Source organism: Ranitomeya imitator, chromosome 2 (genome assembly GCF_032444005.1).
Source record: "Ranitomeya imitator isolate aRanImi1 chromosome 2, aRanImi1.pri, whole genome shotgun sequence".
Taxonomy (NCBI): Eukaryota; Metazoa; Chordata; class Amphibia; order Anura; family Dendrobatidae; genus Ranitomeya; species Ranitomeya imitator.
In genome coordinates this window covers 184,314,176-184,339,842 of record NC_091283.1, presented here as the reverse complement: position 1 = coordinate 184,339,842, position 25,667 = coordinate 184,314,176, and the positions used below count along the sequence as shown (strand labels likewise).

Sequence of the window (25,667 nt, the reverse complement as noted above, 5' to 3'; positions counted from 1 at the left end):
GATTTTTCTTGGAGCCTTTGCGGTGTCCTATTCCGTTGAGAGGAATTGATGCTACACCTCTGGCCAAGAATAAGCCTCAGTACTGGGCCCAGCTGACCATGTGCATGGCTCCTGCACATCAGGAAGTTATTCGCTTTTTGGTACTGCATAATTTGCATGATGTGGTCGTGTTGGGGTTGCCATGGCTACAAACCCATAATCCAGTATTGGATTGGAACTCTATGTCGGTAACCAGCTGGGGTTGTCAGGGAGTACATGGTGATGTTCCATTTTTGTCTATTTCGTCATCTATTCCTTCTGACATCCCAGAGTTCTTGTCGGACTTTCAGGATGTATTTGAAGAGTCCAAGTCTGATGCCCTTCCTCCGCATAGGAATTGTGATTGTGCTATCGATTTGATTCCTGGTAGTAAATTCCCTAAGGGTCGTTTATTTAATTTGTCCGTACCTGAACACACCGCTATGCGCAGTTATGTGAAGGAGTCCCTGGAGAAGGGACATATTCGCCCATCGTCGTCACCATTGGGAGCAGGGTTCTTTTTTGTAGCCAAGAAGGATGGTTCGCTAAGACCGTGTATTGATTACCGCCTTCTTAATAAGATCACTGTTAAGTTTCAGTATCCCTTGCCATTGATTTCTGACTTGTTTGCTCGGATTAAGGGGGCTAGTTGGTTTACTAAGATTGATCTTCGTGGTGCGTATAATCTGGTGAGAATCAGGCAGGGAGATGAATGGAAAACGGCATTTAATACGCCCGAGGGTCATTTTGAGTATCTGGTGATGCCGTTCGGACTTGCCAATGCTCCATCTGTTTTTCAGTCTTTTATGCATGACATTTTTCGTGAGTATCTGGATAAATTCTTGATTGTTTACTTGGATGACATTTTGATCTTCTCTGATGATTGGGAGTCTCATGTAAAGCAAGTCAGAATGGTTTTCCAGGTACTGCGTGCTAATTCCTTGTTTGTGAAGGGATCAAAGTGTCTCTTCGGTGTGCAGAAAGTTTCATTTTTGGGGTTCATCTTTTCCCCTTCTACTATCGAGATGGATCCGGTTAAGGTTCAGGCCATCCAGGATTGGACTCAGCCGACATCTCTAAAAAGTTTGCAGAGTGTTCCCCACTACTCCTGACACTTGTTGGAGATGCTTAAAGGAGACTGGCTCTTATATGCACATTTGGTGGGATTGCCCTCCCATAAAAGCCTTATGGTTGGCTGTCTTTGAGCTTTATAACAAGATGTCTATCATTCAGATTCAACCTTCTCCATGCATAGCATTACTATCCCTATGTGATTTGTCGATTTCCCGATATAAAAAGAGCATCCTCAGACACTTCCTCACCGCGGTTAGGAACTTGATTCCACGCTTTTGGAAACAGGAAAAATTTCCCTCACGTGCGGAGTTTGTGGCGGAACTCAATGACATCTATAGGATGGAGCAGTTAATAAATCAATCTCTAGGTAATGTAAATAAAACATATATCACATGGGCCCCCTGGATAGCTTTCAGGGAAACCCCTGACCTGGATCTCTGGATTTCTGAAGCCCGATGTAATACATGACTCGCTCTCGCTTATCATTAGATCATTCATCAGTTTACGTCCTGACAACTGGGACGGGATGATGGCCGCGCCTTTCCCCACCCTGCCCCGTTACCCTACCCAATTCTCTCCTCTTCTTCTACCCCTCTATCTCTTCTCTACTCTAATCTCTTTGTTTGTTTTCCACCCCTTCTTTAGTTTGAATACGCATTGTGATTACTGAATAGTCATAATGAAAATAATATAGGTTATTATTCACTTCAATTGTTCTTCATTGTCAACATATTATAATATCAATCAGTAGTTTTACTTTTTAGAATGTTAAGTGCAAGATATATGATGTTGCTGTAATGCATTTCTTGTCTAACGTGTAATTTTACCTGGTATTTTACTGATATACTAGAATGCATCGTTTACTTTTATTCTTCTTGCTTCACTCAATAAACTTGATTTAAACAAAAAGTTTGCAGAAATTCCTGGGCTTTGCTAATTTTTATCGTCGCTTCATCTGTAATTTTTCTAGCATTGCCAGACCATTGACCGATTTGACCAAGAAGGGTGCTGATTTGGTTAATTGGTCTTCTGCTGCCGTGGAAGCTTTTCAGGAGTTGAAGCGTCGTTTTTGCTGTGCCCCTGTGTTGTGTCAACCTGATGTTTCTCTTCCGTTCCAGGTCGAGGTTGATGCTTCTGAGATTGGTGCAGGGGCGGTTTTGTCACAGAGAGGTTCTGGTTGCTCAGTGTTCAAACCATGTGCTTTCTTTTCCAGGAAATTTTCTGCTGCTGAGCGTAATTATGATGTGGGCAACCGAGAGTTGCTGGCCATGAAGTGGGCATTCGAGGAGTGGCGTCATTGGCTTGAGGGTGCTAAGCATCGCGTGGTGGTTTTGACTGATCATAAGAACCTTACTTATCTTGAGTCTGCCAAGCGCTTGAATCCTAGACAGGCCCGTTGGTCGTTATTTTTTGCTCGTTTTGATTTTGTGATTTCATACCTTCCGGGCTCTAAAAATGTGAAGGCGGATGCTCTGTCTAGGAGTTTTGTGCCCGACTCTCCGGGGTTATCTGAGCCGGCGAGTATCCTCAAGGAAGGAGTCATTGTGTCTGCCATCTCCCCTGATTTGCGGAGAGTGTTGCAGAAATTTCAGGCTAATAAACCTGATCGTTGTCCGGCCGAGAAACTGTTCGTCCCTGATAGGTGGACTAGTAAAGTTATCTCTGAACTTCATTGTTCGGTGCTGGCCGGTCATCCAGGAATCTTTGGTACCAGGGAGTTGGTTGCTAGATCCTTTTGGTGGCCGTCTCTGTCGCGGGATGTGCGTGCTTTTGTGCAGTCCTGTGGAATTTGTGCTAGGGCTAAGCCCTGCTGTTCACGTGCCAGTGGGTTGCTTTTGCCCTTGCCGGTCCCGAAGAGGCCTTGGACACATATTTCGATGGATTTCATTTCTGACCTTCCCGTTTCTCAAAAGATGTCTGTCATTTGGGTGGTCTGTGATCGCTTTTCTAAGATGGTCCATCTGGTGCCCTTGGTTAAATTGCCTTCCTCCTCTGATTTGGTGCCTTTGTTCTTCCAGCATGTGGTTCGTTTACATGGCATTCCTGAGAATATTGTTTCTGACAGAGGTTCCCAGTTTGTCTCAAGGTTCTGGCGAGCCTTTTGTGGTAGGATGGGCATTGACCTATCTTTTTCCTCGGCCTTCCATCCTCAGACTAATGGCCAGACCGAACGAACCAATCAGACCTTGGAAACATATCTGAGATGTTTTGTTTCCGCTGACCAGGATGATTGGGTGTCATTTTTGCCGTTGGCTGAGTTCGCCCTTAATAATCGGGCCAGCTCGGCTACCTTGGTCTCTCCATTTTTCTGCAATTCTGGGTTCCATCCTCGTTTCTCTTCAGGACAGGTTGAGTCTTCGGACTGTCCTGGTGTGGATTATGTGGTGGACAGGTTGCAGCAGATCTGGACTCAGGTAGTGGACAATTTGACCTTGTCCCAGGAGAAGGCTCAGCTTTTCGCTAATCGCAGACGCCGTGTGGGACCCCGACTTCGTGTTGGGGATCTGGTTTGGTTATCTTCTCGTCATATACCTATGAAGGTTTCCTCTCCTAAATTTAAACCTCGTTTTATTGGTCCGTATAGGATTTCTGAGATTCTCAATCCGGTGTCTTTTCGTCTGACCCTCCCAGACTCCTTTTCCATACATAATGTATTCCATAGGTCGTTGTTGAGGAGATACGTGGCACCTATGGTTCCATCTGTGGAGCCTCCTGCCCCTGTTTTGGTGGAGGGGGAATTGGAGTATATTGTGGAGAAGATTTTGGATTCTCGTGTCTCTAGACGGAAACTCCAGTATCTGGTCAAATGGAAGGGCTATGCTCAGGAAGATAATTCCTGGGTTTTTGCCTCTGATGTCCATGCCCCAGATCTTGTTCGTGCCTTTCATGTGGCTCATCCTGGTCGGCCTGGGGGTTCTGGTGAGGGTTCGGTGACCCCTCCTCAAGGGGGGGGTACTGTTGTGAATTCTGTGGTCACAAGTGGTATTGCAGTCTCTGGGCGTCCTCCCTCAGGTGTTTTGGTGAGCTCGTTGGCTGCCTTGCTATTTAGCTCCACCTGAGTCTGTCTTCCTTGCTCCTTGTCAATGTTCCAGTGTTGGATCTGAGCTACTGCATCTTTCCTTGGGCCTGCTGCTCTGCTAGATAAGTGCTTCTAGTTTGTTTTCTGTTTTTTCTGTCCAGCTTGTTATTATCTTTTGCTGGAAGCTCTGAGAAGCAAAGGGGTGCACCGCCGTGCTGTTAGTTCGGCACGGTGGGTCTTTTTGCCCCTTTGCGTGGTTTTCGTTTTAGGGTTTTTGGTAGACTGCATAGTTCTCTTTGCTATCCTCGCTCTGTCTAGAATATCGGGCCTCACTTTGCTGAATCTATTTCATTCCTACGTTTGTCTTTTTCATCTTGCTAACAGTCATTATATGTGGGGGCTGCCTATTCCTTTGGGGTATTTCTCTGAGGTAAGTCAGGCTTGTATTTCTATCTTCAGGCTAGTCAGCTCCTCAGGCAGTGCCGAGTTGCATAGGTAGTGATAGGCGCAATCCACTGCTGCTTCCAGTTGTGTGAGGACAGTTCAGGTACTGCAGTCTACAGAGATTCCACGTCTCAGAGCTCGTCCTATTGTTTTGGGTTTTTGCCAGATCTCTGTATGTGCGCTGATTACTGCACGCTGTGTTGCCTGATTGCCAGCCATAACACTTACCTCACAGACCACACCTTTCCGTTGGGCACGGGTGGCATCCGCAGTTGTTCGCGGGACCGGGCTCACTTGGTGATCAGGCACAGGGGCTCCTTCCTCTGGAGCTCCAGCTTCTACCTGTAGTGCTGCGCACAACTGGACTCCTCTGGCCACCCAGCCGGCTTCTCTCCGCCATCGGGTATACGTCACCGCATTGCCTGGCCTCAGTTCACGAGTCTCCTCCCTCGTCCCATAGCGGGGCTCCGCTTCCCTCCGATCCACACGGACCTGCAGGAGTTCTCCGATCTCTTGGATCACCCCCATCTCCTCTCTGGGGTTGTAGAAGATCACCACTCCCCAGTGCGATGGCGGGACCTTCTCCTCTGCAGTGAGGTCTATCACCTCCACAGGCCGCGGCTGTTTCCTCCAAGCCGCCACTAGGCGTCGCTGGTGCTCCATCATCGGCAGGATCCTTAAGTCCCGCTCCTACAGGACACAACTTCCTGGTCGGGTGTAAAGTTCCGACGCAGCCGCTGCGGATAGAGGAGGAGACACAGGGGACAGACGGATCTCCGTCGGGTGGCCCAACCGGGAACTCACTCGGGCACGGGCCTCCAGATAGAGTGCCAGCCGCCGAGCCTCGGCGGCGGCCACCCAGCCATCAGGCATACGGCCTCCGGGCTTCCCTTCGGGCAGCTGCACGGCAGTGAGGTCCTGCAGCGGCAGCGACTCCGGGGCCGCTGCGGGCGATACAGGCCTGCGCCTGGCCGAGTCGTCTCCATGCGGTCGCCTGGGAGTCGCCATCTTTGTCCCTTCCTCTGTGTCTTCTTCTCGGCCTCTCTTGCGGGGGCGGCTCCGTCCCCACTGTCCCCACCCTCCGTAGAGGATCAGAAGGCGGACCTCAGCAGCTGACGGGCCCGCCCTCAGGACACAACAATACTTAGACTGGGCGGCCATTATCGTTCGCGCTCTTCAGTTCTTTCACACCCACTTCCACGCCCTTCTTCTTCTCCTGCGCTCCTCGTGGCGCAGCAATGGCGGCTGTTTTGGCGGGAAGCTTGTGGCAGATAGCAATACACAGTCCTTGCAATAAACCACAGGCCAACACGTTTCAATCACAGTTCCAAGGCACACATGACCTGCTTCTCAGGCTTAAGTATGATCCTGTTCGTGACGCCAAGTTGGAGCGCCCCCAGACACAGGGCCACAGGTCACTCCGTACCGGTCCCTTCTCCTTCTGTTCTGCGGTTGTCACGGTGGCTGGACCCGGTCGTGACCCTGCTAAGGGGCGTCCAATGAAAATGCTAGTACAGTCTGTCAGTAGTTCGTGACGCCACCTGTGGTGTTCGGTCAGGGCGACCGACGCTGCTGTGGGGTCCGCTGGGGTGATGAAATGGCAGCTGGATGGTATACCTTCCCACAGGTGAAGTATGTCCCCAGGGCTTCCCAGTAAGATGGATGGTGATGGTGTGAGGTGCAGGCAATAACGAGGACACAGGGTTGCAGTCTCTTTACCTTTTACTGAAGGCTTCAGTACACTCAGTCCAGAGCACGTTCAACCGGGCTATCAGAGACCGGCCGGTCCGATGGGCACATCCAGAGTTTCCCTCGCAGATGGAAATCGTTGCCTACCAATAGCGCCTGTGTGTTGTAGTCCTACCCTGCTGAGCATTCGGAATAGTCCATACAACTGCTGTTCTCTTTCGTTCGTTCTCTACAGCTCTCTCTCTCTCTCTCGTTCTTTGGTTCCAGATGTTGCTAGTTTCTAACGTCCCCCAGATAAAGTATGGCTAGGACGCCACCTGTTTGACGGGAAGGCTTGGAGGTCTTCCGGGACTCTAGAGACGCCCCTCTCCCAATGTTGCCCCCTATGTCTTCGTAGGTGTAAAAGGTGTTATGAAAGGCAATTCAGTACCACAATGGACATAGCGATCAGAGCACATACAGTGATCTGACAATAACCCAAAATCATAGAACGAGCTCTGAGACGTGGGAACTCTGCAGACCGCAATCCCTAATCCTCTCCAAACAACACTAGAGGCAGCCATGGATTGCGCCTAACACTGCCTATGCAACTCGGCACAGCCTGAGAAACTAACTAGCCTGAAGATAGAAAATAAGCCTACCTTGCCTCAGAGAAATACCCCAAAGGAAAAGGCAGCCCCCCACATATAATGACTGTGAGTTAAAATGAAAAGACAAACGTAGAGATGAAATAGATTCAGCAAAGTGAGGCCCGACTTTCTTAACAGAGCGAGGATAGCAAAGGTAACTTTGCGGTCTACACAAAACCCTAAAGAAAACCACGCAAAGGGGGCAAAAAGACCCTCCGTACCGAACTAACGGCACGGAGGTACACCCTTTGCGTCCCAGAGCTTCCAGCAACAAATTAGACAAGCTGGACAGAAAAAATAGCAAACAAATAGCAAAGAAGAACTTAGCTAAGCAGAGCAGCAGGCCACAGGAATGATCCAGGGAAAAGCAAGTCCAACACTGGAACATTGACAGGAAGCCAGGATCAAAGCATTAGGTGGAGTTAAGTAGAGAAGCACCTAACGACCTCACCAGATCACCTGAGGGAGGAAGCTCAGAAGCCGCAGTACCACTTCCCTCCACCAACAGAAGCTCACAGAGAGAATCAGCCGAAGTACCACTTGTGACCACAGGAGGGAGCTCTGCCACAGAATTCACAACAGTACCCCCCCCCCCTTGAGGAGGGGTCACCGAACCCTCACCAGAGCCCCCAGGCCGACCAGGATGAGCCACATGAAAGGCACGAACAAGATCGGGAGCATGGACATCAGAGGCAAAAACCCAGGAATTATCTTCCTGAGCATAACCCTTCCATTTAACCAGATACTGGAGTTTCCGTCTAGAAACACGAGAATCCAAAATCTTCTCCACAATATACTCCAATTCCCCCTCCACCAAAACCGGGGCAGGAGGATCAACAGATGGAACCATAGGTGCCACGTATCTCCGCAACAATGACCTATGGAATACGTTATGTATGGAAAAAGAATCTGGAAGGGTCAGACGAAAAGACACAGGATTAAGAACCTCAGAAATCCTATACGGACCAATGAAACGAGGTTTAAACTTAGGAGAGGAAACCTTCATAGGAATATGACGAGAAGATAACCAAACCAGATCCCCAACACGAAGTCGGAGAACCCACACGGCGTCTGCGATTAGCAAAACGTTGAGCCTTCTCCTGGGACAAGGTCAAATTGTCCACTACATGAGTCCAAATCTGCTGCAACCTGTCCACCACAGTATCCACACCAGGACAGTCCGAAGACTCAACCTGTCCTGAAGAGAAACGAGGATGGAACCCAGAATTGCAGAAAAATGGCAAAACCAAGGTAGCCGAGCTGGCCCGATTATTAAGGGCGAACTCAGCCAAAGGCAAAAAGGACACCCAGTCATCCTGATCGGCAGAAACAAAGCATCTCAGATATGTTTCCAAGGTCTGATTGGTTCGTTCGGTCTGGCCATTAGTCTGAGGATGGAAAGCCGAGGAAAAAGACAAGTCAATGCCCATCCTACCACAAAAGGCTCGCCAAAACCTTGAAACAAACTGGGAACCTCTGTCAGAAACGATATTCTCTGGAATGCCATGTAAACGAACCACATGCTGGAAGAACAATGGCACCAAATCAGAGGAGGAAGGCAATTTAGACAAGGGTACCAGATGGACCATCTTAGAAAAGCGATCACAGACCACCCAAATGACTGACATCTTTTGAGAAACGGGAAGATCAGAAATAAAATCCATAGAGATATGTGTCCAAGGCCTCTTCGGGACCGGCAAGGGCAAAAGCAACCCACTGGCACGAGAACAGCAGGGCTTAGCCCGAGCACAAATCCCACAGGACTGCACAAAAGCACGCACATCCCGCGACAGAGACGGCCACCAAAAGGATCTAGCCACTAACTCTCTGGTACCAAAGATTCCAGGATCACCAGCCAACACCGAACAATGAAGTTCAGAGATAACTTTATTGGTCCACCTATCAGGGACAAACAGTCTCTCCGCTGGGCAACGATCAGGTTTATTAGCCTGAAATTTTTGCAGCACCCGCCGCAAATCAGGGGAGATGGCAGACACAATTACTCCTTCCTTGAGGATACCCGCCGGCTCAGACAAACCCGGAGAGTCGGCCACAAAACTCCTAGACAGAGCATCCGCCTTCACATTTTTAGAGCCCGGAAGGTACGAAATCACAAAGTCAAAACGGGCAAAAAACAGCGACCAACGAGCCTGTCTAGGATTCAACCGCTTAGCAGACTCAAGATAAGTCAAGTTCTTATGATCAGTCAATACCACCATGCGATGCTTAGCTCCTTCAAGCCAATGACGCCACTCCTCGAATGCCCACTTCATGGCCAGCAACTCTTGGTTGCCCACATCATAATTTCGCTCAGCAGGCGAAAACTTCCTGGAAAAAAAAGCGCATGGTTTAATCACTGAGCAATCAGAAGCTCTCTGCGACAAAACAGCCCCTGCTCCAATCTCAGAAGCATCAACCTCGACCTGGAACGGAAGAGAAACATCTGGTTGACACAACACAGGGGCAGAAGAAAAACGACGCTTCAACTCTTGAAAAGCTTCCACAGCAGCAGAAGACCAATTGACCAAATCAGCACCCTTCTTGGTCAAATCGGTCAAAGGTTTGGCAATACTAGAAAAATTGCAGATGAAGCGACGATAAAAATTAGCAAAGCCCAGGAACTTTTGCAGACTTTTCAGAGATGTCGGCTGAGTCCAATCATGGATGGCTTGGACCTTAACAGGATCCATCTCGATAGTAGAAGGGGAAAAGATGAACCCCAAAAATGAAACCTTCTGCACACCAAAGAGACACTTTGATGCCTTCACAAACAAAGAATTAGCACGCAGGACCTGAAAAACTGTTCTGACCTGCTTCACATGAGACTCCCAATCATCCGAGAAGATCAAAATGTCATCCAAGTACACAATCAGGAATTTATCCAGGTACTCTCGGAAGAGGTCATGCATAAAGGACTGAAACACTGATGGAGCATTGGCAAGTCCGAATGGCATCACTAGATACTCAAAATGACCCTCGGGCGTATTAAATGCAGTTTTCCATTCATCTCCTCGCCTGATACGCACCAGATTATACGCACCACGAAGATCTATCTTGGAGAACCAACTAGCCCCCTTAATCCGAGCAAACAAATCAGATAACAATGGCAAGGGGTACTGAAATTTAACCGTGATCTTATTTAGAAGGCGGTAATCTATACAAGGTCTCAGCGAACCATCCTTCTTGGCTACAAAAAAGAACCCTGCTCCTAATGGTGACGATGACGGGCGAATATGCCCCTTCTCCAGGGATTCCTTCACATAACTGCGCATAGCGGCGTGCTCAGGCACGGATAAATTAAACAGTCGACCTTTTGGGAATTTACTACCAAGAATCAAATTGATAGCACAATCACAATCCCTATGCGGAGGTAGGGCATCGGACTTGGGCTCATCAAATACATCCCGGTAATCAGACAAGAACTCTGGAACCTCAGAAGGGGTGGATGACGAAATTGACAGAAATGGAACATCACCATGTACCCCCTGACAACCCCAGCTGGACACCGACATGGATTTCCAATCTAATACTGGATTATGGCCTTGTAGCCATGGCAACCCCAACACGACCACATCATGCAGATTATGCAACACCAGAAAGCGAATAACCTCCTGATGTGCAGGAGCCATGCACATGGTCAGCTGGGTCCAGTATTGAGGCTTATTCTTGGCCAAAGGCGTGGCATCAATACCTCTCAATGGAATAGGACACTGCAAGGGCTCTAAGAGAAACCCACAACGCTTAGCATACTGCAAGTCCATCAAATTCAGGGCAGCGCCTGAATCCACAAATGCCATGACACAATACGATGACAAAGAACAGATCAAGGTAACGGACAGAAGAAATTTTGACTGTACCGTACCAATGGTGGCAGACCTAGCGAACCGCTTAGTGCGCTTAGGACAATCAGAGATAGCATGAGTGGAATCACCACAGTAGAAACACAGCCCATTCAGACGTCTGTGTTCTTACCGTTCAACTCTGGTCAAAGTCCTATCGCACTGCATAGGCTCAGGTTTAAGCTCAGGTAATACCGCCAAATGGTGCACAGATTTACGCTCACGCAAGCGTCGACCGATCTGAATGGCCAAAGACATAGACTCATTCAAACCAGCAGGCATAGGAAATCCCACCATGACATCCTTAAGGGCTTCAGAGAGACCCTTTCTGAACATAGCTGCCAGCGCAGATTCATTCCATTGAGTGAGCACGGACCACTTTCTAAATTTCTGACAATATACCTCTATCTCATCCTGACCCTGACAAAGAGCCAGCAAATTTTTCTCTGCCTGATCCACTGAATTAGGTCCATCGTACAGCAATCCGAGCGCCAGGAAAAACGCATCGATATTACTCAATGCAGGATCTCCTGGCGCAAGAGAAAATGCCCAGTCCTGAGGGTCGCCGCGCAAGAAAGAAATAACAATCAAAACCTGTTGAACTTGATCACCAGAGGAGCGAGGTTTCAAGGCCAGAAATAATTTACAATTATTTTTGAAACTCAGAAACTTAGTTCTATCTCCAAAAAACAAATCAGGAATAGGAATTCTTGGTTCTAACATAGATTTCTGATCAATTGTGTCTTGAATCTTTTGTACTCTTGCCAAGAGCTGATCCACAAATGAAGACAGACTTCCAATGTCCGTAGCTACACCTGTGTACTGAACCACCCAAATATCTAGGGAAAAAAAAGGCAAAACACAGTGCAAAGAAAAAAAAATGGTCTCAGAACTTCTTTTTTTCCCTCTATTGAGAATCATTAGTACTTTTGGCTTCCTGTACTGTTATGAAAGGCAATTCAGTACTACAATGGACATAGCGATCAGAGCACATACAGTGATCTGACAATAACCCAAAATCATAGAACGAGCTCTGAGACGTGGGAACTCTGCAGACCGCAATCCCTAATCCTCTCCAAACAACACTAGAGGCAGCCGTGGATTGCGCCTAACACTGCCTATGCAACTCGGCACAGCCTGAGAAACTAACTAGCCTGAAGATAGAAAATAAGCCTACCTTGCCTCAGAGAAATACCCCAAAGGAAAAGGCAGCCCCCCACATATAATGACTGTGAGTTAAAATGAAAAGACAAACGTAGAGATGAAATAGATTCAGCAAAGTGAGGCCCGACTTTCTTAACAGAGCGAGGATAGCAAAGGTAACTTTGCGGTCTACACAAAACCCTAAAGAAAACCACGCAAAGGGGGCAAAAAGACCCTCCGTACCGAACTAACGGCACGGAGGTACACCCTTTGCGTCCCAGAGCTTCCAGCAACAAATTAGACAAGCTGGACAGAAAAAATAGCAAACAAATAGCAAAGAAGAACTTAGCTATGCAGAGCAGTAGGCCACAGGAATGATCCAGGGAAAAGCAAGTCCAACACTGGAACATTGACAGGAAGCCAGGATCAAAGCATTAGGTGGAGTTAAGTAGAGAAGCACCTAACGACCTCACCAGATCACCTGAGGGAGGAAACTCAGAAGCCGCAGTACCACTTCCCTCCACCAACAGAAGCTCACAGAGAGAATCAGCCGAAGTACCACTTGTGACCACAGGAGGGAGCTCTGCCACAGAATTCACAACAAAAAGGTAGACAGCCAACCTATAATCAACTGTCCAGCGGAATTTGAAGTAAGGCCTGAAGTCAGTTACTCCTACGGTGATCCGGCCACCGACTACGCGCCTCAGTAAGATGTTGCCTTCCTCTCTCGGCATGACTCTTACTGGCTCGCCTTTGTGCTGATCTCGTTTACACTGTTCCACAATATTCTTCCCCTCTTTTCTCTTCCTTAGGATACCGCCACAAGGTGTGCAGGCGCGGTTCCGTTACGTTCTGTTCTGTCGCTAGGCACCTGCCAGGTTCCCACGCCCGACAGGGACCCCCCTTTGTCTTCTCCCCGCAACACCCCCTGCCACGGGATGTTGCCTGGTTCCAACCCAGTCAGCTTCTGACTAACTTCCTCCCCAGCCCCTAGTTTTACCAGTGTGAGGAGTGGCCCAATAAATAAAGCCTTTTGCTCCCCCTAGTGGCCGGAGTGTGAAGTATAATGTGTTCTGGTGATACCTGGTCAGGAGAACTCTTTAGTGCCATCGGACGTACCGCTACTCGCCTTGGGGCCATACTGCAACAACCAGGTCTCTGGGGCACTGCACGTCCGAGTAACGATTTGCTTGATAGACAACCCTGGCTGCTGCATTAAGGATAGACTGGAGAGGGGAAAGTCGAGTAAGGGGGAGGCCAATTAATAGAGTGTTGCAGTAGTCCAGGCGGGAGTGGATCAGGGCGACAGTGAGGTTTTTTGTTGTTTCCATAGTGAGAAAAGGGCGGATTCTAGAGACGTTCTTTACATGTAAGCGGCACGAGCGGGCAAGAGATTGTATATGGGATGTGAAGGAGAGTTTGGAGTCAAACGTAACACCCAGACAGCGTGCCTGCTGCCGGGGTGTTATTATGGTGCCATCCACGGAGAGGAAAACATCAGGTTTAGGGAGGTTAGTTGATGGTGGGAGCAGAAGAAGTTCAGTTTTGGAGAGGTTGAGTTTCAGATAGAGAGCGGACATGATGTCGGAGACTGCGGACAGACAGTCACTGGTGTTCTGTAGTACAGTGGGGGTAAGGTCAGGGGATGACGTGTATAGTTTTGTGTTGTCGGCATAAAGATGGTACAGAAAGCCAAATCTTCTGATGGTCTGTCCAATTGGGGCCATGTAGAGAGAGAAGAGAAGGGGGCCAAGGACTGAGCCCTGAAGTACCCCGACAGTGAGAGGAAGAGGAGACGAAGTGGAGCCAGAGAACAGAACACTGAAGGAGCTGTCAGAAAGATAGGCGGAGAACCAGGAGAGAGCAGTGTCCTTAATGCCTAGTGACTGGAGCCTAGAAAGTAGGAGAGGGTGGTCAACAGTGTCAAAAGCTGCAGAAAGATCGAGAAGAATGAGCAGAGAGTGGTCACCGTTACATTTTGCTGTCAGAAGGTCATTGTTCACTTTGATGAGTGCACTTTCTGTCGAGTGTAGGGGGCAGAAGCCGGACTGTGAAGGGTCTATGAGGGATTGAATGGAAAGGTAACGGGTAAGGCGGGAGTAGACTAGGCGCTCCAAGAGTTTAGAGATGAAGGGGAGATTGGAGACTGGTCTGTAGTTGTTTGTGCAGGGTGGGTCGAGGGTGGGTTTCTTTAGTAATGGAGTAATGATAGTGTTTGAAGGAGGAGGGGAAAATGCCAGAAGAGAGGGAGAGATTAAAGATTGTATTTAGGTGAGTAGTGACAACTGGAGAGAGACTGGAGGAGATGAGAGGGAATGGGGTCGGTAGTGCATGTAGTTGGACGAGAAGAAGAGAGGGCCTGGAGACTTCTTCTTCTGTGATGGGATCAAATATGGAGAGTGAGACAGGGGAGATGCAGGGAGGGATGGGAGTCACTGAAGTTGATGATTGGGAGCGGATTTCCTGACTGATATTGTCTATTTTCTCTATAAAGTGGGAGGCCAGGTCATCAGCACAAACGTCTGTGATAGGGGCTTGTGCTTTTGGCCGGAGGAGGGAGTGAAAAGTGTCAGAAAGTTTCTTGGGGTTGTTGGATAGTGAGGATATCAGGGTGGTGAAGTAGGTCTGTTTGGTGAGGTGAAGGGAAGAGTTATAGGTTTTTAACATAAATTTGAAGTGTATGAATAAGTGTAGAAAAGTCTTGGAGACAGAAACATGAGGTTTAGATTATAGAGAATGTTATACTTAGATCATTAGCAGAATGGACAACACGGGTAGGGCATTAGATAGCTATGAGGAAGAGATGTAAGGCAATGCTGCACTGTGGAGAGGATGGGAATGGGTGGTAGACATGCATAAGGAGGAGCTGTAGGGTGGTGCAGCACTATGAATAGCACGGGTAGTGTTGTTGAAGAGTGGAGGAGGAGATGTTAGGTGGTGTAGCACTGTGGGGAGCACGAGTAGGGTGTTAGAAAGAGGAGGAGGAAATGTAGGGCGGTGCAGCACTGTGTAGAGCACGAGTAGTGTTAGACAGAGGAGGAGGAGATGTAGGGTAGTGCAGCACTATGGAGAGTTTGGGCCGGGTGGTTAACAGAAATGAGGGATGAGATGTAGGTACCGGAGATGTGCTGCACTATGCTGAGTATGTGTAGAATGGTAGACTGTGATGAGCAGGAGATGTAGGGCGGTGCTGCACTGTGGAGAGGATGAATAGGGTGATAGACCCAGGTGGGAAGGAGATGTAGGGCAATTCAGCACTGTGGAGACAGTGAATCAAGTGGTAGACAAAGATGAGGAGAAGGTATAGGGTGGTGCAGCACTGTGAAGAGGTCAGGATGAATGTTAGGCATAGATGAGGGAGGAGATGTAGGGTGGTAGTAGTGATACAATATGGAGAGCACAGGTAGACTGTGGAGAGGACGAATAGGGCGGTAGAAAGAGAGGAGGAGATATAGGGCGGTCCAGCAATGTAAAGAGCTTGTACAGGATGGTAGATGGTAGACAGGATGGTAGACAGAGTTGAGGGAGGAGATGTAGGGTAGTTCAGCACTGTGCAGAGCACGTGTAGGTTGATAGACAGAGATGAGGAGGAGATGTAGCATGGTGCAGCACTTTAGAGAGGGTGAATAGGGTGAAAGATAAATATGAATAGGAGATGTAGGATAGTGCAGCACTGTGAAGAGCACAGGTAGGGAGGTCAATGGAGATGAGGAGATGTAGTGCAGTGCAGCACTGCACTGTAGGTAGGACCTGTAGGTTGGTAGACAGGAAAGAGGTGGAAGATTTGGGTTGATTCAGCAGTATGGAGACCATGGGAAGGGTGGTAGACACATATAACGTAGGATATGTTGGTCAGGGACGGACTTTGTAGAGCACAGGTAGGATGGTAGACACATGCCAGAGAATATGTTGGTCAGGGATGCACTTTGTAGAGCAGACGTAGAATGGTAGACACAGATGAGGAGCTAGATGCATGGTGGTGCCACACTGCGGAGAGCTTTGTTAGTGAGTATGATAAGTTTAAATTATATACTGAAGCAGGTGGGCAACCAGTGCAATGACTGGCAAAGACTGAAGGCATCTTAATAAATGTATGAAGGTTATTAATTATATAATACATCTTATAAAAAAACATTTTAATTTCGACTGTTTTATATCTTTCTGCAGCCAGCCTTCCTGCAAGTGAGACCACATCACTCAATACGGAGAATATAGATGATGAACATGCAAACTGTTGCTCCCTGTGCATGTAAGTCATGAGCTGACCCATTACTTGCAGAAGTTTAGCCCTCTGGAACGGTACCAAGGGGTCCAATGCTGAAATAAAGGTCCTTTTTCTAATGTTGATATCAACGGGGCTATCCAAAGCCACTCAGGAGGGGAGTGACACTGATGAGGATGCATTGCCAGGTACCTGCCAGAATGCCTGCATTATAGGCAGGCATTACACACCTATCATAAAGGTGCCAGAAATCCCTTGTATGCAGCACTAATGTACAGTGGGTACAATACATGTTTTACTCTTTGTTTAATTGCAGCCATTTGGTAAATTCAACAAAAAGTTCTTTTTTTTTCTCATTAATATACACTCTGCACCCCATCTTGACTGAAAAAAAACAGAAACGTAGTAATTTTTGCAAATGTATTAAAAAATAAAAACTGAAATATCACATGGTCATAAGTATTCAGACCCTTTGCTCAGTATTGAGTAGAAGCACCTTTTGAGCTAGTACAGCCATGAGTCTTCTAGGGAATGATGCAACAAGTTTTTCACCTCTGGATTTGGGGATCCTCTGCCATTCCTCCTTGGATGGTGAACGTTGGTGGACAGCCATTTTCAGGTCTCTCCAGAGATGCTCATTTGGGTTTAGGTCAGGGCTCAAGCTGGGCCGGTCAAGAATGGTCACAGAGTTGTTCTGAAGCCGCTCCTTTGTTATTTTAGCTGTGTGCTTAGGGTCATTGTCTTGTTGGAAGGTGAACCTTCGGCCAAGTCTGAGGTCCAGAGCACTCTGGAATAGGTTTTCATCCAGGATATCTCTGTACTTTGCCGCATTCATGTTTCCTTCAATGACAACTAGTCATCCTGTCCCTGCAGCTGAAAAACACTCCCATAGCATGATGCTTCCACCACCATGTTTAACTGTTTGGATTGTATTGGGCAGGTGATGAGCAGTGCCTGGTTTTCTCCACACATACCGCTTAGAATTATCACCAAAAAGGTCTATCTGGTCTCATCAGACCAGTGAATCTTATTTCTCATAGTCTGGGAGTCCTTCATGTGTTTTTTTAGCAAAGTCTATGCGGGCTTTCATAGGTCTTGCACTGAGGAGAGGCTTCCGTCCGGCCACTCTGCCATAAAGGCCCGACTGGTGGACGGCTGCAGTGATAGTTGACTTTATGGAACTTTCTCCCATCTCCCTACTGCATCTCTGGAGCTCAGCCACAGTGATCTTGGGGTTCTTCTGTACCTCTCTCACCAAGGCTCTTCTCCCACGATTGCCCAGATTGGCTGGACGGCCAGGTCTAGGAAGACTTCTGGTGGTCCCAAACTTCTTCCTTTTAAGGATCATGGAGGCCACTGTGCTCTTAGGAACCTTGAGTACTGCAGAAATTCTGTTGTAACCTTGGCCACAATTCTGTCTCTGAGCTCCTTGGCCAGTTCCTTTGACCTCATGACTCTCATGTGGTCTGACATGCATTGTGAGCTGTGAGGTCTTATATAGACAGGTGTGCACCTTTTCAAATCAAGTCCTATCAGTTTAACTAAACATAGCTGGACTCCAATGAAGGAGTAGAACCATCTCAAGGAGGATCACAAGGAAATGGACAGCATGTGACTTAAATATGAGTGTCTGAGCAAAGGGTCTAAATACTTATGACCATGTGAAATTTCAGTTTTTCATTTTTATTAAATTTGCAAAAATGTCTACATTTCAGTTTTTCATTCAAGATAGGGTGCAGAGTGTACATTAATGTTAAAAAATGAACTTTTTTGAATTTACCAAATGGCTGCAATGAAACAAAGAGTGAAAAATTTAAAGGGGTCTGTATACTTTCCGTACCCACTGTATGTGGACACTATAAATCTATTGAGATTACTGAAAAGAACATACCGTAATTACCAAGGGTTTCAGGCACACCTTTTTGTTCTTTTTTTCTTGGCATTTTTAATAGCTATTTTTTAATAGTTATTTTTCATACTTTGTGTTTTTATAAACAAAATTCCAGATTGTGGTAATGTTGTACGATTAGGTAGGCAACATGACATTTTCCGGGAAGTATAAGAGGGAATTTCTCCACAAACTCCATCTCAGCTTCTTTGAGTCGGCCTCCTACTCTCAGTAGGCCGCTGTTGTCGATGAATGGGTCGAGTTTTCTCAATACGCTGCTCACTGGTATTGGAGCTTTGTTAATAAGACATTGGATTTCTGCAACGTAGGTTTCTCTTTGAACAGTGAGGATGATGTGATTACTAGAGAACCCTAAGTCAGAGGTAACGTAGGTATTTTTACAAAGATGCCAACCTTTACATTTTTCTGTGCCACAAGTTCTGGTGGTCCTGAATGAGCGAGCTATATGAGTCAGGCAGGTAATGGCTCGAGTAAGTGACTTCCAACTTGAGAATCTGTCGAACCTGCAAGATCCAAGCTGGATAACAGAGGTCACTGTATGAAGGGTAGACACCTGAGGGCGGATTTCAGCATCTGAGTCCTCTCCTACTAGTTCAAAGGTGTCTGGAAAACATTCCTCAATGTACAATAGTTTTGGTCCCAAGAGCCACGTTGTGCTTCCTAGTCGACTTGCGTCAACTGCTCTAGTTGCATGATCTGCGGGATTCTGGTCTGTGGGTATGTAATGCCACTGCTTTGGATGAACTGATCTCCTGATTCGTAGCACTCTGTTATTGACATAAACGTAGAATCGCCTGGTTTCGTTGTGGATATATCCCAGGACTACTTTGCTGTCTGAGTAGAACTTGGCCTGTGTCAGGTCGATATCCATTTTGGATGCGATGAACTCCGCTAACTCAATGGCTAAGACTGCGGCACAAAGCTCTAACCTGGGTATAGTGTGCTCTGGTTGTGGTGCGAGTTTGGCCTTTCCCATGACGAAACCAATGTGGCACTGACATTTGGAGTCTACAGTTTTGAGGTAGGCAACAGCGGCAATTGCTTTGACAGAAGCATCTGCAAATACGTACAGTCTTTGGCTCTGTATCTCAGTAGATGGCACAGGGGTGTACGGTCTTGGCACATGCAGGTTGGAGAGTGCCGCTAACGAGTTCTTCCACTCTTCCCACTGGATCCTCTTGTCAGGTGGCAGAGGTGCATCCCAGTCAGATGTTTCCCTAGTTAAGTCTCTTAGTAGGGCCTTGCCTTGTATAGTAACAGGAGCTGCGAAACCCAAGGGATGGTACAGACTGTTGATGGTAGACAGGACGCCTCTACGTGTGAAAGGCCTTTCTTCCTGGCTGACCTGAAAGGTGAAAGTGTCTGATTGTAGATTCCAGAGAAGCCCGAGGCTGCGTTGCATTGGTGCGGGGTCTGACCCCAGGTCCAGGTCTCTGAGACCATTACATAGGTCCTGAAAAGGGAATGCTTTCATGAGTTCTTGGCTGTTTGAGGCTATTTTATGAAGCCTAAGGTTCGAGCAGGCAAGCATGTCTTGGGCTCTCCTGAGAAGACTGATGGCAGTCTCATTTGAAGGCATGGCTTTTAGACAGTCATCGACATAAAAGTCCTTTTCTATGAATTGTCTGACATCTGCTCCGTATTCTGCTTCTCCTTCCTGAGCCGACCGTTTGAGTCCATAAATGGCGACTGCAGGGGAAGGACTGTTGCCAAAGATGTGCACTCTCATGCGATACTCCGTGACTTCTTTAGTAGGATCATTGTCTCTGTACCAGAAGAATCTTAGGAAGTTCCTGTCTCTCTCTCTCACAAGGAAACAATGGAACATTTGCTGGATGTCAGCGATGAAGGCAATGGAATCCTTACGGAAGCGCACAAGTACACCCAGTAGTTTGTTATTGAGGTCTGGTCCTGTCAGTAGAACGTCATTCAGGGAGACATCATTAAATTTAGCACTGGAATCAAACACGACTCTGATCTGGCCTGGTTTCTTAGGGTGGTATACTCCGAACATGGGTAGGAACCAGCATTCTTCAGAGTCTTTGAGAGTGGGAGATAGTTCTGCGTGACAGTTTTCAAAAATCTTTGACATGAAGGAGAAAAAGTGATCTTTCATCTCTGGTTTCTTTTGCAGATTACGTTTGAGAGAGGAGAAACGTTGTAATGCCTGATTTCTGTTTTTCGGTAGACGTGGTCTGTGGGTTTTGAAGGGAAGAGGTGCGACCCAGCTGTTGGTCTTATCTTTAACGAGTCCCTTGTCCATTACCTCTAAGAACAACTTGTCCTCTACCGACATTGCCACTTGGTTGTCCTGCTTAGTTCTCTGGAAGACTGTGCACCCTAACTGATCCTCATAGCTTCCCGACACTATACTGCTGTCGTGAGTAAAGTCTATTAAATGGTTGGGCAGTTGGATGCTGTGTGGCAGTTCCCTGACATGGAACTCATTGTTACAAGGTTGAAACAGAGATGGACGTCCTTTCTCCAATGTATTTGTCAGCATGCTTGTCACAGAAGATGGGGCGTGCATGCGTCCCAAGCATACATTGCCAATTATGACCCATCCTAGGTCTAGTCTTTGGGCATAGGGAGCATTGTGGAGTCCATTGATATGGCGTCTCACTTTATGAACCTGCAGGATATCTCTCCCCAACAGCAGAATTATCTGGGCCTGATGGTCGAGTTCCGGTATAAGGTGCGCTATTCGTTTTAAGTAAGCGTGATGGATTGCTACATCTGGTGTAGGGATTTCAGATCTGTTGTCTGGGATCTGGTTACATTCGATGATCGTAGGTAGCGATAGGCAGAATTGTCCGTCTAAAGACTCGATCTGGTAGTCAGTAGCTTTTCTGCCTGCTGTTGTCACAGTACCTGCACACGTCTTTAAGGAGTAGGGAGTGCTTGGCCCTTTGATGTTGAATAGGTCAAAGAACGTTGATCTAGCCAAGGATCGATTACTTTGATCATCCAAGATAGCATATAGTCTTACAGCTTGGTCTCTATGGCCCTTTGGGTATACTCTGACGAGGCATATTTTTGAACAGGACTTACTGTCTATTGTCCCTTTGCAGACCTCGGTACATTGTGAAGTGATCTCCGGCGTAGCTGTATCAGTGTTCCTTTCCTCCCCGCCATGCTCACTGTCAGCTGGCGTGTTTTGTGTACTCCATGGAGCTGGGCCAGGGTGTAGAGCGGTGTTATGATCTGTGGTGCCACATTCTGTGCATTTTACACTGACCTTGCAATCCTTGGCGAGATGAGCTGTGGACGAGCAGCACTTGTAGCAGATACCGTTTTCTTTCAGGAAGCTTCTGCGATCTGGCATAGATTTTCCTCTGAAGGCTCTGCATTTCAGGAGAGGATGAGGCTTCTGATGAAGTGGGCACTGCTTGTCAGGGTCCTGCACCTTTGTCTCTGATTGGGAGCAGCCAGCAGACCTGTAATTAGAATCTGAAGAAGAAACATAAGTCTTGTGTACTGCCACAGATGTTCTGCGTGGATTTGCAGGTGGTGATGGTGTGGCATATGGTATTGCAAAGTCAAAGCTGGGATCGTTTCTAATTCTCGCTTGTTGGTGTATGAAGTCTACAAAAACGGAGAAGGGAGGGAATGGAACGCTGTGTTTGTACTTGTACATGGAACCATGTGTGAGCCACCTCTCCTGTAGATTGTAGGGCAACTTCTGGACTATAGGGTTAACACCTCTGGCTGTGTCGAGAAATGCAAGTCCCTGTAGGTCGTCCTCGTATTTGGCAACTTGGACTTCCTTTAGCAGGTCGCTTAGCTCTCTAAGTTTCTGGAGACCTTTGTTAGATATTTTAGGAAAGTCATCGATTCTTTTGAACAAGGCTCTTTCTATTACTTCTGCTGAGCCGTAACACTCATCCAGCCTTTTCCAGATCTCTTTGAGGCCAGTCTCAGGGCGGTTTATATTAATGTCTCTGATCCTTACTGCGTGTTTGACTGACTCTTCTCCCAGGTATTTGACTAAAAGGTCTATCTCTTCCCTGTGTTGTAGCCCCAAGTCTCTAATGACATTTTGGAAGGAAGCTTTCCAAGCTCTGTAGCCTTCAGCTCAGTCAGTGAATTTCATGAGTCCCTTGGCAACCAGTTCACGTCGGGTGAAGAACTTGGCAAATTCTGTCGTGAACCGGTTGTCAGCAGAGTATACTGGTGATAGGTCGCCCTGATAGTGATGTGAGGTGCGTTCGTACCTGTTAGTGTCCTCAGGGTGGCGCCAGCCGGTGTCGTATTGCTTCGGCCTGATGTACGGTGTGTCAGCAGGGTGATCCACGTTGGTTACCTGGTGAGGGGCAAGGTAGTCATTAGCAGAGTTGTTTTGCCTCACGTTTTCGAGTTTGTTTCTGTCCTGAGCCTCGTGACGACTCTCGCTCACTTCGCTGGAGGTGTCGTATTCTGGTTTTGGTACTGGTTCAGGGTTATAGTTTGGATCAGGAAGTTCATTAACATACTGAGATGTGCGTTGTGGTGAGTCTTGCAGTGGGAACTCCAGACTCGACGTACTGCTTTGGCTATGCAGCTTGGGATTTTGCGCGGCTTCTAGCGATTCTGCTTCGGCAAGGGCTGCGGCAGCTTCCCTTTTTGCTGCTAGGCTTTCTAAGGAGGCATCCACACGTGCCTTCTCTAACTGCGTTCTTCTCTCTTGGTCGGCTCTCTCTAAGCGTGACCTTCTCTCTTGCTCGTCTCTCTCTAAGCACGACCTTCTCTCTTCGTCGTCTAGGCGTGCTTTTTCTAATTTAAGTTGCATCTCTTGGTCAGCAAAGCTCGCTCGTATTTTGGCGGCTTCAGCATTTGCGCGGGCAATGGCGACCGCGCTGCTGATGGATGTTGTCTTTGAGGAGACGGAAGTAACAGATCTTGTCCTATGTGATTTGTGAGACATGCTTGGGAAAGTGCTTGGCTGTGCAGACATTGCTGTAGCTGTATTTAGTCTCTGAGTAGCCGGTGACTTGAATCCCACTAGTTGGATGGCTGCAGTTTCACTGTTCTGTCCTCACTAGCTGAGGCAGGCTCATACGTAGCTATACAGTCAGCTAAACCGCTATACCGGGGTCCAATAAGGAGACTGTGGTTGAGTCTGTGCTTTATTAAACGTAGTGGTATATTGATGCGGTGAAACTGTGAACAATAATATACATAGAATCAGTGCATGGTATAGAACAGATACATAATACACATGATATACATTATGCATAACATTTAAAAAGCTAGTGACTAAACTGGGAGTACAACTGGCTAGGCTAGGTTAATATGGAGCAGAAATATCTACGGAAAGCATAAAGACATAACGGCAATGCAATCACAAGGGGGATGAAGTGAAGCGTCTTTCCTTGAAGGCAAACTGAAGAAAGTGGAAGGAAAAATGGAGGGAAATGGAGGCTGAGCTACCATAATGCATTGCAAAGGAGGAGGAGAATCAGACATGGATAATACAAACACAGAAGATTGAACTGTCAACATAACTCTGACCGCTAGAGGGAGCCAAAGCACTAAAAACAAATAAAGATATGAACATCCATACTGAGAAACCTGCAATTACGCAAACAGATAATCAGGGTAACAATATTAGATGGCGGAGACAGAACAATTTGTGATTTTTTTCACACAGCAGATTTTTCATGTGAAACAATCTGACATGTGCAAGTACTTCTCACTAAATTAGAATATCATCAAAAAGTTATGGTACTTTATTTCAGTTCTTCAATACAAAAAGTGAAACTCATATATTATATAGAGTCATTACAAACAGAGTGAACTATTTCAAGTGTTTATTTCTTTCAATGTTGATGATTATGGCTTCAGCCAATGAAAACCCAAAAGTAATTATCTCAGTAAATTATAATAATTAACAAAAAAACACCTGCAATGGCTTCCTAAGCATTTAAAAAGGTCCTTTAGTCTGTTTCAGTAGCTCCACAGTCATGGGGAAGACTGCTGACTTGACAGATGTCCAGAATGCAGTCTTTTACGCACCCCACAAGGAGGGGAAGCCACAAAAGGTCATTGCTAAAGAAGCCGGCTGTTCACAGAGAGCTGTATCCAAGCATATTAATGGAAAGCTGAGTGGAAAGAAAAAGTGTAGTAGAAAAAGGTGCACAAGCAACAGGGATAACCGCAACCTTGAAAGGATTGTTAAGAAAAAGTAATTAAAACATTTGGGGGAGATTCACAAGGAGTGGACTGATGCTAGAGTCATTACTTCAAGAGCCACCACACACAGATGTATCCAGGACATCTGCTACAAGTGTCACATTCCTTGTGTCAGGCCACTCATGACCAATAGACAACGCCAGAAGCGTCTTACCTGGGCCAAGGAGAAAAAGAACTGGACTGTTACTCAGTGGTCCAATGTGTTGTTTTCAGATGAAAGAAAATTTTGCATTTCATTTGGAAATCAAAGTCCCAGAGTCTGGAGGAAGAGTGGAGAGGCCACAATCCAAGCTGCTGGAGGTCTAGTGTGAAGTTTCCACAATCAGTGATGGTTTGGGGAGCCATGTCATCTGCTGGTGTAGGTCCAATGTGTTTAACAAGACCAAAGTCAGCACAGCCATCTACCAGGAAATTTTAGAGCACTTCATGCTTCCCTCTGCCGACAAGCTTTTTGGAGATGGAAATTTAATTCTCCAGCAGGACTTGGCACCTGTCCACACTGCCGAAAGTACCAATACCTGGTTTACAAACAACAGTATCACTGCGCTTTATTGGCCAGCAAACTCGCCTGACCTTAACTCCATAGAGGATCTATGGGGTATTGTCAGGAGGAAGATGAGAGACACCAGAACCAACAATGCAGACGAGCTGAAGACTGCTATCAAAGCAACCTGGGCTTCCATAACACCTTAGCAGTGCTACAGGCTGATCGCCTCTATGCCACACCGCATTGATGCAGTAGTAATTGATGCAAAAGGACCCCCAACCAAGTATTGAGTGCATTTACTGAACATACATTTCGAATTTTAAAATAATTTTACAAGCTGGTGTTATAAAGTATTCTAATTTACTGAGATAATGGCTTTTGGGTTTTCATTGGCTGTAAGCCATAATCATCAACATTAACAGAAATAAACACTAGAAATAGATCACTCAGTTTGTAATGACTCTATGTAATATATGAGTTTCACTTTTTGTATTGAAGAACTGAAACAATTTAACTTTTTGATGATATTCTAATTTAGTGAGAAGAACTTGAATCCACAGTGGAAATCTGAGTCTGGCCCTTGCATTTCTATCATGGACTTGCCTTTTGAACTGCTGCTTATAACCAATTCATCTTCTATATTTTTACACCTAACCTGTTATGTTTTGCTTTGCATATGCAGGAACAAGTTGGGGCAAACTGGTTGCTGGTAAGTAGTGCAAATGCTGCTCTATGTTTTAGGCCTTGTTCTCACATTGCATTTATGACAAGCTTTTACATGTTTTTATCTGGCCAAGATATACAGTAGGTAAATAAAACAGTCTATTTCAGTCATTTGCTGCAGTTCTTTCTGCATGAAAATTCTTTTGGACAGTCTACATTACTAGCACACGATGCAAACATTTTCTGCATGTAAACTGACCTGCAGTGTTCGTGTGGATATGCATGTGTAAAATCCACAGCAGGAAACAATACCCTCAAAGATAATCAGATTTCAAAAATGTCATCTACACATTGCGTAAA

The 25,667-nt window shown here is 46.7% G+C and overlaps 1 protein-coding gene across 1 annotated transcript in view; it reads left to right on the top strand.

Moving 5' to 3' along the window:
• Positions 1–25,667, top strand: part of CACNA1F (calcium voltage-gated channel subunit alpha1 F) — a 191,664-nt gene that overhangs the window by 82,117 nt on the left and 83,880 nt on the right. Inside the window, exons 11-12 of the mRNA XM_069748245.1 lie at positions 16,023–16,104; positions 25,327–25,353. Of these exons, the coding sequence (XP_069604346.1) occupies positions 16,023–16,104; positions 25,327–25,353 (109 nt within the window). The remainder of the gene's footprint in view (positions 1–16,022; positions 16,105–25,326; positions 25,354–25,667) is intronic.